Source organism: Lepidochelys olivacea (assembly GCF_965140295.1).
Source record: "Lepidochelys olivacea isolate rLepOli2 genome assembly, chromosome: 11".
Classification (NCBI taxonomy): domain Eukaryota; kingdom Metazoa; phylum Chordata; order Testudines; family Cheloniidae; genus Lepidochelys; species Lepidochelys olivacea.
The window spans coordinates 32,577,067-32,591,567 of record NC_140421.1 but is presented as its reverse complement, the minus strand read 5'-3'; the positions used below and the strand labels follow the sequence as shown (position 1 = coordinate 32,591,567).

Below are 14,501 nucleotides of genomic sequence, written 5' to 3'. Positions count from 1 at the left end.
GGCTAATGAATCTGGTTTTGATTGGAAAGATAACTTTAACCATGCGAAAATTTTTTTAAAAAAACACAATTATTAAATGATTTCTCAAGAAAAGATTTGTTTCATAACTGTTTTTTCAGCAATTAACTCATGAAGATAAAGTGAATATGAATGAGGGCACCAAAACATCTACACAGCGACTCACTGAAGAGCAATAATATGGAAGTTTGATTGCTTACATTTTTCTGTTTGTAATGGTAATCTGAACAGAAAAAGCAATTGACCAAAATAAAGTTAAGATGAGAAAATAAAAATTGCACACAATCTGCAATGAAAAAAATGCCACTATTTTCCCAAAGGGCATCCCATACTAGATTATTTATGTACCACTACACCAATCCTTAATGAATGAATTACTTTTCTTCCATAAACAAGATTCAGGTGCAAGGATAACCTTGGGATTGCATATAAATCTGTTTTTTAAAATACAGTATCATCCTGGTTATTTGAATGCCATGGAGGATACTGAATAAGTTTATCTGAAGTCTTGCTTAGCTGATCAAAGGAATCTTCAATATAAACATTGGAGGCACATCATTCAGTTATGAATATGCGAGGTTCAGATAATCCAGGTTTTACTGCACATGCATGTTAATTATATAAATATATGTTTATTTTTTAATAAATATTCCGTTTCTGATCTACAGTATGCCATACTAAAAGAAGTGTGAGCAAGCACTTTTTTATGATCAATAATGTCCCAGAACCTGTAATAGAATCTACTAGTGCAGAACTGAATGCCTGCATGGAGACCCTCTGGCTTCAGCTGAACACGTGAGGAGCCCAAGAACCTGTGCTTATATAGGATTACACCTACAAATTCTTTTGCAAAGGCTTTTGCAGCTTTACGATATTACTAAAACAACTACTGTGTATCCATTCTAAAATAACCACAAATGTATAAATACCTTTAATTTCTTGTTGTACTCTTCCTCCGGCAGTGTTATGCCAAGGCAAGCGAATTGAGGTGCGTAATGGAGTATTCCTTTGTCCATCCAAATAGCTCAGATCTTCTAACTTGGTTGAACTTGTTGCTAGGATATTAAGAACTGAAGTTTATTTTTTCATCTGAATAAATAATGACACAAAACTAAACTAAATACTGTATATCAGCATGAATTATTATTTATGATTATATTTATGCTTTCAACATGGAATTCATAGATAAATTTTCCTGCACAGTTACACCCGCAAATTCTAGGTAATATTTTTGATGAGCATGGTCATTTTCCTCTGTAAATGTAAGTCTTTGATAGTAAAAAGATTTTAAATGTCCTACCCACACCATGAACTGTCCATTTAAAAAAAGTCATTTTCATTAGATATGCTTTTATTTATTTTATATTTTTAATAAGAAATATTACCAGAATTTTAAATTATGCTAAAATTCCTAGTGAGAAGCTAAGGAGGGTGAGGGGGTAGAAAGCTTTACGTTGAATTTTTATGATAAGCCTGGGCAGTCAGAAATTATTTAGTAAAGCTTCAATACTTCCAAGCAGAAACACAGCAAGGTAGCTAGATGAATCTTCTGCCCCAGTGATTTCATTCATAGTTGCTGGCAATCCAGATCTTGCAATTAGACAAGCAGACACTGTGTGCACTATTTCACCGCATCCAGAACATTAACAATCACCCCATTAACTATGTGACTCTTCATATTACTTTGCAAAGCTAAATAGATTTCTTAACTATACAAGTTCTTGATTGGAAGAGAAATCTTCTGCAACAGCACGTGATCACACTCTGTATTCATGGGATTAAAATGTACCGATAATTCCACAACGTATTGGCACACTACCAATTCTTTCTAGGACTGAGAAAAGTAATATACAAATATTGTAGTACACTTACTATTGCACATCATTTAAATGGAAACCTTGAACTATTATTGCAGTGGTGGGTTGAAGTCATTCACATTATATGTAGTTTATAGAGTGCTCTGGGATCAAATGCACTGAAGTGGAAGATTACATTTCTTTCCCTACCACCATTTAGGTCTTTTTCCATTTGGCAGGCATTCATTTCCCCTTTCTCCCCCTTGTTTTTCAAACAAAACCAACATTAATATGGCTTCTTCTTTACTTTGTTGTTTGAGACCACTATCAATGATGTCAGTAGAGCTTTAGGAACATACATTGGTAAACTGCTGCTTGCAATATCCGTAGAGAGCTCATAAATGCAACTGATCCTGGGTCCAGCAAAATGATGCATAATTTTTCCCTTTTGTTCTTAAACATTTTATGAAGAGGGACAGAAATAAAAAAAAATGTTAAAGACCCAGAGGACTTACCAAACAGTTATACTGGGGGGCACATTCTGAGCCTAAATCTCTTAGCAGTGTCTTCAAAAGCAACATTTCACATTTGGGTAGATCGTGCAGTCTTTCCCCTCTTGCGCTTCCTCATAAAACAGTAGTGGTGGGCCCTGTGCACAGTCAGATGGTGTAGTTCTGCTACCAGGAGCAGAAGGATATAAAGGAGCTCAGCTCAGGTTTGGGTAGCCCTGAGTAACAGAAGCAAGGCAGGCCGGGAACAGTGGATCAACAGCTACGCAGACTTGTCAGCCATTCCCTCTATGAAGGGGAAAGCGGGAGCCGTTGCAGTAATAGCTGCTCTGCAGTTGGAGCAGGGAAGGATTTCCCAGACCCTTGTAAGCTGACCCTATACAAAGCCTGGTTCTTCACACTTATCCCTTCCAGGCCTCATAAATCAATTGTTTACAAGGACAAGTATTTCTCATAATCTAGATAAAATTCCAAATTATTATTTATAATAGGAACCACTCATCTGCACAAATGATAATTTTCACACATGCACAGCAGTCTCATTCCATATCTCAGTAAAGACTGAACAATGTAGGGCCAGATCCTCCATATCTGGCTAAGCAAACTTTTACTAGTATAGCATATTTACTATGTTACTAAAGAGACAACTGACAATATAAATGAACAGCATATATTTTTCAGAGTGGTAGCCGTGTTAGTCTGTATTAGCAAAAATAACAAGGAGTCCTTTTGGTACCTTAGAGACTAACAAATTTATTTGGGCATAAGCTTTTGTGGGTTAGAACCCACTTCATCAGATGCATCCAAGGACTCCTCGTTATTTTTGCATATATTTTGTGGTTCCTTGGCTCCCATATTTTTAGAATTGTGTTTGGTTTGCTTACCAACTGACCTGTGAAATATTATTCCTGTCATTTTATCATTTAATACTAGTAAAAAAAATTCAGAATCTTACTCTGTCGTAAATGCAGCTTACTAATGTACCGCTTATGGATTAGCGCATCAAAAAATTGTAATAAGGTAACCTTTTTATAATAGTGGTGTTTAAAATCAGAGCATTTTTATTCCTCTTGTGTACAGACAGACAACGTGCTAGAGTTGTGGTTTTATATGGAACATTTTTTCAGAGGTGTCATAGGTACGCCATCTTAATTACACACTCATAACATGGTGGCCTTCATTTGAGTGTTTCTGGAGCAGAGACTGTGCCTTGCTGTACATGTGGGCAGTGCCTAGTGCATTGTCAGTAACAACATCAACCAATTTAGTCCAGTAACCCAAGTTAACAAAATGTTAACAATGTGCTGTATGCACATTAGTAAACCCAAATTAACAAAAAGGAGGGTTTTTAGCATTACAAAGATCCAAGTCATTAGGTTATTCCCAGTTCAAGCAACTTTTACAAAGCTGTGCTTCATATGTACAGTGAAATAACACATTTACTTCCCTACAGTAACTGTGGTTCTTCGAGATGATGTAATCTGTGAGGATTCCACTGTAAGTACACATCACCTCATATGCACAAGATCAGTTTCTTTCTGCTAGAAGTATCCATCAGGCTTGCCCATGAACCCTGAGTCTCCTCATGCTCTGGCACGAAGGGCAGACCCTTCTTCAGTTCTCTTCAAAGCTTGGGCAGCTAAGGACTGCAAAAAGCAGGGACAGAGGGCAGGTTCTGGGATATGCACTGACTATCACATCTCAAAGAACTACAGATACTGAAGGGTAAATAACCTTATTTTCTTTGAGTAGGTTTCAGTGTGGATTCCACTGTCCGTGACTGGCAGTCAGTCTGGATGGTGGGTATGAGGAGTATCAGCTGTGTTAATCAAACAGAGATTGAAGTGCTGCTCCTCCAAACTTGGTATCTGTCCTAGCTGCCAGGTCAAGTCCGTAATGTTAACGAAGGGTGGCTGCTTTACAAACTTCTGAAACTGGCACATTTCTGAATCAGGCTGATGAGGTCACCTGTGCACCTCAACACTGTGAGATGAGAGAAAACAGAACATGACTGAACTGGTGGATGGTATGCTGGTATTGCAGCTAGGTAGACTTTCAGTCCAAGATGCTTGGGATTAGCCCTTCAACCAGATTCACATTGTTTTGGAGTTGCCCACATATGAAAAACCTTTCCCATTTTGCAGAGTGGAAGCCATCCTTCTCTGCTTAATAATTCCTTGTACTTGTCTGGAGCACTCAGTCAGTGATGGTCATCCAGCCAGCATCCAGGCCAGGCCATCAGATGCAAGAACTGTGGGTCTGGATATAGTATCTGACCCTGACTCTCAGACACTATATCTGTGCAGGCAGGCAGGGAGGCAAATGGGAGGTTGGCTAGACATTACGTAGGCTGACAGCCAGAGTTCTCTCAGCAAATAAGGGGCTAGTATGACAACAATAACTCTGTACCTTCTGATTTGCATATTACCTGAGAATCAGGAGAATCTGTGGGAAGGTGTGGAGGAGGTCTCAAGACCACTGAAAAAGAAAGGTGTCCGGTGAAGATCCTAGTCTCATACCGTCCTAGATCAAAAGGCTTTACATTTGGGGAACAGGCTGGCGGTCGGGATTCCCCATTTCCAGAATACTGGGTCCAGGATGGATTTCTGCCATGACTGCTCATAGTTAGTTACCATGTTCCTGCTCATAAAGTCTGCAAGATCATTTTTGACCCTTGTTAGATGAAAGGCCAGTGTGGTCACAACATGGTGGTGACACCATTCCCTGAACTCTATGACTTCCAGGCAGGTGGGGGACAAACAAACACCTCCTTGTTTATTGACATAATGCACTGCTGACATATTGTCTGTCAGGTTTGTACTACAGTTCCACAGAACAAGAAGGAATGCCTGATGGCTCTCAGGTCTAGGACATTCATGAGCAGCTTTGGATCATCAGAGGACCTGGCATTTGGAGGCAACTCTGATGGGCACCAAAACTGCCCCTTATACATCTGTAATAAGCACTTCTGTCAGGGAAGGGACATGGAGGACACTAGCTTTCTCACATTTAAAGGTTCTAGACATCAGGTAAGTTTTTACCAGACCTGGAGTAGTACTGTGAATTATTTGTTCACACTGTGTTTGGCTAGGCATTACACCAGCTTTAGCCAGTGTTGTTATGGATATAAGTGGGGTCAAGTTGGTACAGGACAACATGTGTCCTAGTAACCCTAGGCACATGCAAATCATTATGGACAGTCTTGTCCGTACAAATGGGACGGTAGGTATCAATCCATCTTCCACCAGCCCCTCTATGCTCATGCTCACCATGAGTCAAGTAGAGCTCCTATGAATTCTATAATCAGGGATGGTATTAGAGATGATTTCTTGCAGTTTGCTAGAAACCTACACTGAAAGAACAGGGAAGTCTACTTGATCTAGGGCTATCTTGGTCTTCCCATGAGATCTGCTCCAGAACAGCCAGTTATCCAGGTACAGGTAGACATGTACTCCCTCTTCCATTTAGGTACACCACAACCACTGCTGTGGATGTGATGAATATTCTCCATGCCGTGGAAAGTCCAAAGGGCAGAACCCAATATTGGTAAACTCTTCTCCTATCAGGAGAGTCCCTCAAAAGGGATGTGGAAAGGGAATGGGATATAGTGAGAATTTGATGGTCTAAGCATCCATTTGTCAGTGGAGATGGCTGACCATGTCTGGAGGAATGAGGCAAGGCAGCTTCTACTACAGGCGCTCATATGACGGATTTTGATACAGCTATTGACTGAGCTATCAAATTTGCTGCTATGTGGATAGAACTGTATGCATGGCTGGAGTTGAAGAGGATTGACATCCTCTATCATATCTCATTTCCTTTTTTGACTGACAGTCCAGCTGCCTGTGGTATGAAGGTGTCTTCTGTCTCTGCTGATGTTGCTGTTGAGTGCAGTACATTTTGCAGTACACTAGAGGTCTGTAGTTTCCCAGGGACTACAGGTTGCCTTAAAGTTCTTGAGAGTGGAAGGCACTTCCTGTTTTCTTACTAAATAATTCTGAACCCTCAAATGGAAAACCTTTGATTGTGGCTTGCACTTGGCAAGGAATGCCCAAGCCGGGAGCCAGAATGCTCTCTTCATGGTCACAGTGGTGGCCATGGGCCTAGCCACACTATCAGCTGTATCCATTGTAGGCACATCTTTGCCACTAGTGTCCTTCTTTTACAATGTCCTTACAGTCTTGTCCAGTCTCATATGGGAGACTGTTGACAAATGGCATCACTCTGCCCCATGTCAGAAAATCATATTTGGCGAGTAGAGCTCAGCAATTAGCCACTCATAGCGGGAGATAGGCAGAGCAGGAAGACTTTCTCCCGAACTGACATTTTGGATCTTCCTCCTTTGGTGCATTCTTGCTAGTGTGTGATTTCTTTTGGATGGCAGAGATTACTAGAGATCTGGAGTTGGAGTGTGAGTAAATGTATTTGAACCTGGAAGGTGACATCTGACCTCTTCTCAATACATTTTGCCAGTGGTGGTATAGTGGCCACAAAGCTCTGGCTGGAACTCGTAATCCCTCATTGATAGGGAGAGGGGCTCTGGCAAGATTCACAGACCACAGAACTTCCAATCATTTGTGAGATTGTTCAGATTTAACGCAAGTCTCGATTTCCAGTGTGTCTGCAATCCATTGCAGGAACTCTTGGAACACACTGAAACCATCCAGAGTCAGGATCGGTGCTGAGGCAATTGCCTTGTCCAGTGATAAGGAGGAGATGTCTTTAGGGGGCAACACTGGGCACTGATAAGTTATGCCTGTGGGTCCCACTCCTCCTGGTATTCTGGTATCTGTGGTCTTGCCAATAATGCTATGGTAGAGGGATATCTTCTCTTTCTAAAAGAGGAGAATGTTTCATCAAGACTTGGGAAGCCTCCAGCAACCCCAGAAGGGGGTAGCATCCTATATTGATACAGATGGTTGACAGGCTCCTGGCTGGGCCACTGCCAGTCTCGTGGTGGTGGAGTTCAGAAGAATTCCTCTGGTCTTCTGGTGGTACTTGGGGACTATATGGGGAATGACACCCTGATCGATGCTGGTAAGGCGCTGTGCCCCAAGGATGGTGACGAGGAGCATATCTCCTCTATAGGTGATGCTAATGGGTGTGGTTCCCATGGTGCTGGTGTTGGTACCAATGGACACCCTGGTGCTGATGGCAGTTCCACACTTGTTCACTCAGTGCAGTTTTCAGTACTGGGTCCAATACCAAAAGAGTCTGCTGCATCAGTTTGCTCTTTTTAACTCATCTTTGGATAATGGAAAAGTCATGCAAATTCATTAGGATTCTTTGTCACTGCACAGTCTAAGACTAAAATTTTCATTCCGCAGGAGGTCTAACTGAGTGAATAGGATGAAGCTAATGAGCAAGCATAGCAGAAAACTGGAAAGTTATGCTCTGTAATCACAGCAGTCTACTGGAAAAAATCTCGACTCCCTCCCTCTGTAGACTTTAACAGAAAGACCCTGCACAATATAATATTCAGAAGTAATGTAATCCTTCACTTAACAGTGGTGCCTTCATTGTTTCAAAATTAATGTACTAATGATTTTCAAGGCATTTTAAATGCTCAGTCAGACTATGCACATCAAGACTGTGCTTTCTGTCGGCTTCAAATGCATTACTGAATTTCACAATACAACTGAATCATTCAATCTAGTTATAATAAATAAGAAAAATATAATCCTAAAAGACAAAAAAACCTCCCATCCAGTACCTTGCTGACAAATTCGGAGTTCTTGATTATGTTCACTATGCCATATACTAGTGTATTTTTCAAATGTCAGTTCCAACTTACTGCACTTTGTTGGATATCCTTTCTGGAATAGGGCCACATTACACTTCCTTTAAAAATCAACTGAAGAATGGATCCCAGTGTTTTTCCAGTGCAGCCCCACTTATTTGCTGCTTCAAATTTAAAAACACCGCAAAACATGATACTCTTATCACAGATTATCACTGTAAATTATTGAGCAATAGAGTGGTGATACTGTTGTATCTTTAAGCTCAGACCAGCACCGCTAATATATTCTGCACCAGAGCACTGTCACTGGAAATCCCAGTGGTTACAGAAGTAACTTCCCACTCACTGCAAAAAATGTTTCCCTAGAGAAAAAGGCTCAGAAAACTTCAGTTAAAACTTTAAACTAAGACCCGCCAATATCAGTCAGCAATTTTTATTTCACATCTCAAACTACAGCTCCTTTTTTTTTTTTTAAAACTGTGGAATGCTGACTATATTCAACTCCCAGTCAAGCATAATACTTTTCCCCTCCATAAATCATTAACTCCTGGCAAGGCCTGGTTATGTTAGGGGGGCTCCTTCAGTCTACATCTTCTGGATTTTATAAACTTTAATTTTCATTTGTTTTAACTGAGTTTACTGTCATTATATTTGTTTCCCTTGCCAGTTCTGGAAAGTTTGTATCATACTAATTGTCAATGGGTTTACACAGGTATAAGTGAGGGGAAAATATGGCATTGCAACTGGAATTTAGTTAATTCTAGCAACAATACTCGAACCATAACTTAATCTACCTCACCTCTTCCAGAGCTGTATTGAAGGTGCATTGCCAACAGACAGTAGTTAAAAAAAACACTGAAGTAAACCCCCCCACCAGAAACAATTTAAAATAGTAATGGTACATTTACAAACCCAGTAAATAAGTGCATATCCGGATTAAAAAGCCCACAGAGTAGAAGAAAAACATATTCCTATGGATGGCACTATATACTATAAGTGTCTCAACAATAACATCCATGTTCAAACTTGAAAACAATTTAAAGTAATAAACATGTATTCAATTCACTGCAGAGTAATTGCCTTTTTCCTACAAAGAAATATCTTACTAGCAATGTTGTAACTTTAATACAAAACCTCATTTTGTACAATTAGATCACGAAAAATTCCTCCTCCTCTAGTTCAGTGCTTCCTTACCTGCAACAGAGTTGGGACGAGGCATTATTAAAGAGCTAGAACTTGGTGTATAGGAAACAGGCCCATCTCCAGTACACACTTCCACTTTAGACAAACTCTCTGCAGACCCAACTGTCTCCTCTTCTGCAACCGGTGAACAATTATCTGCCCTTCGATCATGAATAATTCCTTGATGTACACCAGCCCTGAGACTCCCATCCTTACTCCATTCCAAACTGGATCCGCTGCGATCATCATTTTCAGATGAACTTGTTATGGTTGCTGAAGAAACAAAAATCCTAAAAACTTAGGGAGGATGAAGTACCACAATGGCACTTCAGTGGCATGACACATTTACTATTCAAATGGCATTTTAGTTTACACAGGTAACATCCAAGTAAATTCCATACAATGTATTCTGTTCAATTAGAAGAATGCTCCTTGTCCATGAAAACAAACTGCTCAATTCCTCCTACAGGGGGCTGTAATATTTTGGTCTAATTTTGGTTGCTGGGTTTAGAGTGCTGAATGGTGTCGGCGGCCTGTGATACACAGGAAGTCAGGATAATCTGGTGGTCTCTTCTGGCCTTAAACTCTATGGCTACAGGAAAAGAGAAAGTCTGATAAAACAGATAATGAAAAGGCAGTTTGGAAACTCCTTTAAATCCATGTAATGTGTGGGAGATAATTTATCCAGTTCTTTTCAATGAGGGAACAAACTACCCTTTAAAGAATAAATCTCAAATTCCTTTGAAAATTAAATTTAATAATGTAACAAACTACTACAAGTATTTTTATAAACAAGAAATTTTGATCAACTAATAAAATCTAATAGAAAAACATAAAACAATAAAGCATTTTAAAAGTAAGAATCAAGAATTTAAATAAATTCTTGATAAGTCACTTTTCCAAATATATACTTTTTACAAAAGGGTCACTTTTCAACTCCAGAGTAGGCTGGGACAGTTCTACCAAAGTCACCATTCTGTACTTTCTGAATAACAGTGAAACTTTAGGACAGGACAGATTCCTGACCTGCTTTCTGTAAATCCAAGATGGAAAGCTAAAATGCTGACCTAGCTAAGTGTGCCAAAATATTCAGACAGTTCCTCCCACATTTGTTTCCATATGTCTCTTTGCAAAATAATAAGTTTTTGAGAATACCATGCGAATTTAGATATATATACAACTTTCCTAGGCATGCTGCAATCTATAGCAAAGCACACATAAAACTGCATGCTGGGGATTTAGCATAGCTCTTTCACAGTCTAACAACACAGAATATGTCATAGTGAAGTATGTGTGAAATCAAAATGAAAAGGGACAATCCTTATGTTAGAGTTAGAGGAAATTCAGAATAATTATGCTCTAGCTCCTGTCCTTTGCTTCTAGATTAGTGTGGGGGGCTCTCTTTCCAGCTCTATCAGCTGTGGTTCTCATTTTGCCTTTGATAATCTGGATACCTCCAAAGCCCTTAAAAAACTCTGGCCTAACGCTTTTTATTCTTCCTCACCCATTGCACTAATACTTCCAATTTTCAGTATTTATACATTTATGAACAAACAAAAAGGATGACCAAAAGATCTCATATTCTGAGATTTATTGTTGTTGGGTAGAAATTTGGGGGCAGGGAGAATAGAGCAGTATTCCTATTTTAAAAAGGTCGTTGTGACTCCTAACCTTTTTTTTTTTTTTTTAAACAGAAAAACATTAGAGCTGAATTACAAACGAAGTATATTTCATTTTCTTTAGTTTTTACTGTCCCTCGTCTAGCAAAATATTTCAGCACATGTTGAAGTTTAAACCTGTGAGTAGCCCTGTTGACTTAAGTGGGGCTACTCGCATGCTTAAAGTTAAAAATATGCTTAAGTACATAAGGGCCTAAACTGACAGCAGAGAGGAGTTCTCCAACCTCCATCTCTAATAACATAATCTTCACATTAGGTTAGCATTTCAATCTAAAGTGCTGTAAAGCAAAAAGAAAAATCTTAAAATATCAATTTGATACGGTAATTCGTTAAGCAAAAGAAAAAACTAATTATGACACGTTGGTCCTCTAGTGCAGGGGTCAGCAACATTTCAGAAGTGGTGTGCCGAGTCTCCATTTATTCACTCTAATTTAAGGTTTCACGTGCCAGTAATACATTTTAATGTTTTTAGAAGGTCTCTTTCTATAAATCTATAATATATAACTAAACTATTGTTTGTGTAAAGTAAATAAGGTTTTTAAATGTTTAAGAAGCTTCATTTAAAAATTAAATTAAAATGCAGAGCCCCCCGGACCAGCGGCCAGGACCCGGGCAGTGTAAGTGCCACTGAAAATCAACTCACATGCCACCTTTGGCGCACGTGTCATAGGTTGCCTACCCCTGCTCTAGTGCTTAAGCACTCGGTCTTGCTGCAAGCAGGTTCATAATCTGAGTGATATGTAGGATTTTGGACCAGATGTAAGATTGGTACAACACTTGGTGTATTCTGGCACACGTAGCGTGGCCAACATTGTAGCTTCCAAACTTGGGTCAACAGAAAGCAGATTAAGAATCTATCCCGGGGTGGGCAAACTTTTTGGCCTGAGGGCCACATCTGGGTACGGAAATTGTATGACGGGCCATGAATGTTCATGAAATTGGAGGTTGGGGTGCGGGAGGGGGTGAGGGCTCCGGCTGGAGGCCAGAAATGAGAAGTTCAGGGTGTGGGAGGGGGCTCCGGGCTGGTGCAGGGGGTTGGGGAGTGAGGGCTCCAGCTGGGGGTGTGGGCTCTGGGTGCAGGAGGGCAGGAACGAGGGGTTCGGAGGGTGGAAGGGGTTCGGACGGCGGCCAATGGGAGCTGCAGGGGCGGCGCTTAGGGAGAGGGCAGTGTACAGATCCCGCTGTCTGCCCCTACGCGTAGGAGCCGGAGAGGGGGACATGCTGCTGTTTCCGGGAGCCACGCAGAGCCACAGCACACATGGAGCGGGGCAAGCCCTGGACCCCACTCCCCGGCAGGAGCTTGAGGGCCAGATTAAAAAGTCTGAAGGAGCGGATGCGGCGGGCCGTAGTTTGCCCACCCCGATCTATCCTATCCTAAGGCACCTCTGCTTATCAGAGATTACAGAATGAGTGACAACAAAAACAAAAAACCCAAACAGTAATAACATAATCTGCTCCCATTCACAGAAGACAAGGTGTTTAATACAGTGGTTTTGATGTATACCAAACTTTAAAATTTGAAATATATCTTTCCCATGGCTAGCTTTGTAACAATTCCACAGATTATAACTTTGCTGTCTACAAACATACAATAGCAAACTGCACCACCCACTTCCTTTTCTAATCAATTTTTGTTCAGTAAACAAGCCACCTGACAATCCACTACAAGTATGAAAAAAACAGCTGCTGTTTCAATATGCTTATTATGAAGTAACAATGAAGGCTCTCAACTCAAGATATCAGAAGGAATATTTCCCTAATCATCTTTTTAAAATCCTGGTGTAAAGAATGTTGATGTATCTGTAAATGAAATTTAGATTAAAACATCCCAAAATATTTGGCTTACCAATTTCAGAAACATTTCAATCTGTACAGAATGCATTTAACACCAAGGATTAATTATAATTTTGTGCGGTTTTTTCAATTAAAGCAATGCAAAACAGGAAAGCAACAACAAATAATTTCCCATACAAAATAGACTTTTATGGCATGAAGGTATACCATAGACCAGTGATCACCAACCAGTAGATCGCGATCAACTGGTCGATCCTGGAGCCTCTGACAGTCGATCGTGATCTCCAGCTGCTAAAAGTCCATCTCTGCACACTGCTCCTGCCTTCAAGCACCACCCCCACAGCTCCCATTGGCTGGGAACAGGGGACTGCGGCCAATGGGAACTGCGGGGGCAGTGCTTGCAGGAGTCACATGCTCCCCACCCCAGGGGCTGCTGTGGCATGCTGGCAACTTTAGGGAGCAACATGGGGCTGGGGCAGACAGGGAGCCTGCCTTAGCCCCGCTCTACTGCCAACTGGGAGCTGCCCAAGGTAAGCACGCACCCCAACCCCCAGACTTGAGCCCCCTCCCAGAGCCAGCACCCCATACTTTCTCCAGCACCCCAACACACTGCCCCAGCCTGGAGACCACTCCTGCACCCAAACTCCCTCCCAGAGCCCGCAACCATCTCATAAGGTAGATTCGCCATTTCTCTGATCATTCTAGTCGCCCTTCTCTGCACTTGTTCCAGCTTGAATTCCTCTCTCTTAAACATGGGAGATTGGAATTGCACATAATAATAATGTCTCACCAGTGCCTTGCATAATGGTAATATTTCCCCTATCTCTACTGGAAATACCTCACCCAATGTGTCCTAGGATTGCATTAGCCTTTTGCAGTCACATCACATTGGCAACTTCTGTGACAAATCCTGCATCTTGGCGGGGGTTAGACAAGATGACCCTTGCAGTACTTTTTAACTCTTGAGTTCTATGATTCTATGTGATTAACCAAGGTTTTTCTCCTCATCTGTCTCTTCCAACTGACAGATTCCCCAGCTTGTACCAAAAATTCTTGTTGAGAGTCCCTAAGTGGATGACCATGCATTTCGCACTATTAAATTTCATCCCATTTCTATTTACTCCTGGGGGAATTCTGCACCATTGCACATCTCAAGAATTCATGCGTCCCACAGATTTTTTTTCATCTAGTCTCTGCATCCTCCATTGGGGATAAATGAGATTAAAGAGTCAGATTTAAGCATCAGTGTAAGACTAAAACTGGCACTGTCTCCCCTCATCCAAGAGAGTGGGAGGTAACAGCAGGTAAGAGAGAGGTGATTCCTCAGAATAAGTAACCCAGGAGGCTCACAGAGCCTCTATGGACTGAGCAACTACAGAAGCAAGTGCACTTAGGTCAATCTCAAAGGGCTTGTCTACACAGTGTGTTGGTGCACATCAGCTGGGGTGTAAATTCTAGTGTACACCAATACGTCATGCACTGTCTGTATGGACCCTGCTGGCATACAGTAAAAGTTTCCTAGTGCACACTGATGTAGTCAAGCAGTACTGCATGCAACACGCTGGTGTGCACTAATGCGCTGTGCAGACAAGCCCTAAGATTATGTACAGGTGTGCTGATTACCAAACTAAGCTACTAGCTTATTCACCCATGCATTTGGGGGCTTATAAAGTTTGTTATTTCAGCCATGTTTATAAAATCAACACATTTAAAAATAATTAGTTCTGCTTTAGATAAAAATATTAGATGATGTTCACAATTCATGCTGTGTATAAAGTAAATC

At 40.9% G+C, this 14,501-nt stretch overlaps 1 protein-coding gene across 4 annotated transcripts in view; it reads right to left on the bottom strand.

Annotated features, from left to right (window-relative positions):
* Positions 1-14,501, bottom strand: part of TANC1 (tetratricopeptide repeat, ankyrin repeat and coiled-coil containing 1) — a 216,512-nt gene that overhangs the window by 74,205 nt on the left and 127,806 nt on the right. For 3 of the 4 annotated variants that reach the window (XM_084642572.1, XM_084642573.1, XM_084642574.1), the window contains 2 exons: positions 9,258-9,518; positions 948-1,073 (listed from right to left, as the gene is read on the bottom strand). In XM_084642572.1, the coding sequence (XP_084498698.1) occupies positions 948-1,073; positions 9,258-9,518 (387 nt within the window). The remainder of the gene's footprint in view (positions 1-947; positions 1,074-9,257; positions 9,519-14,501) is intronic. The other variant, XM_084642575.1, reaches the window with a different exon arrangement.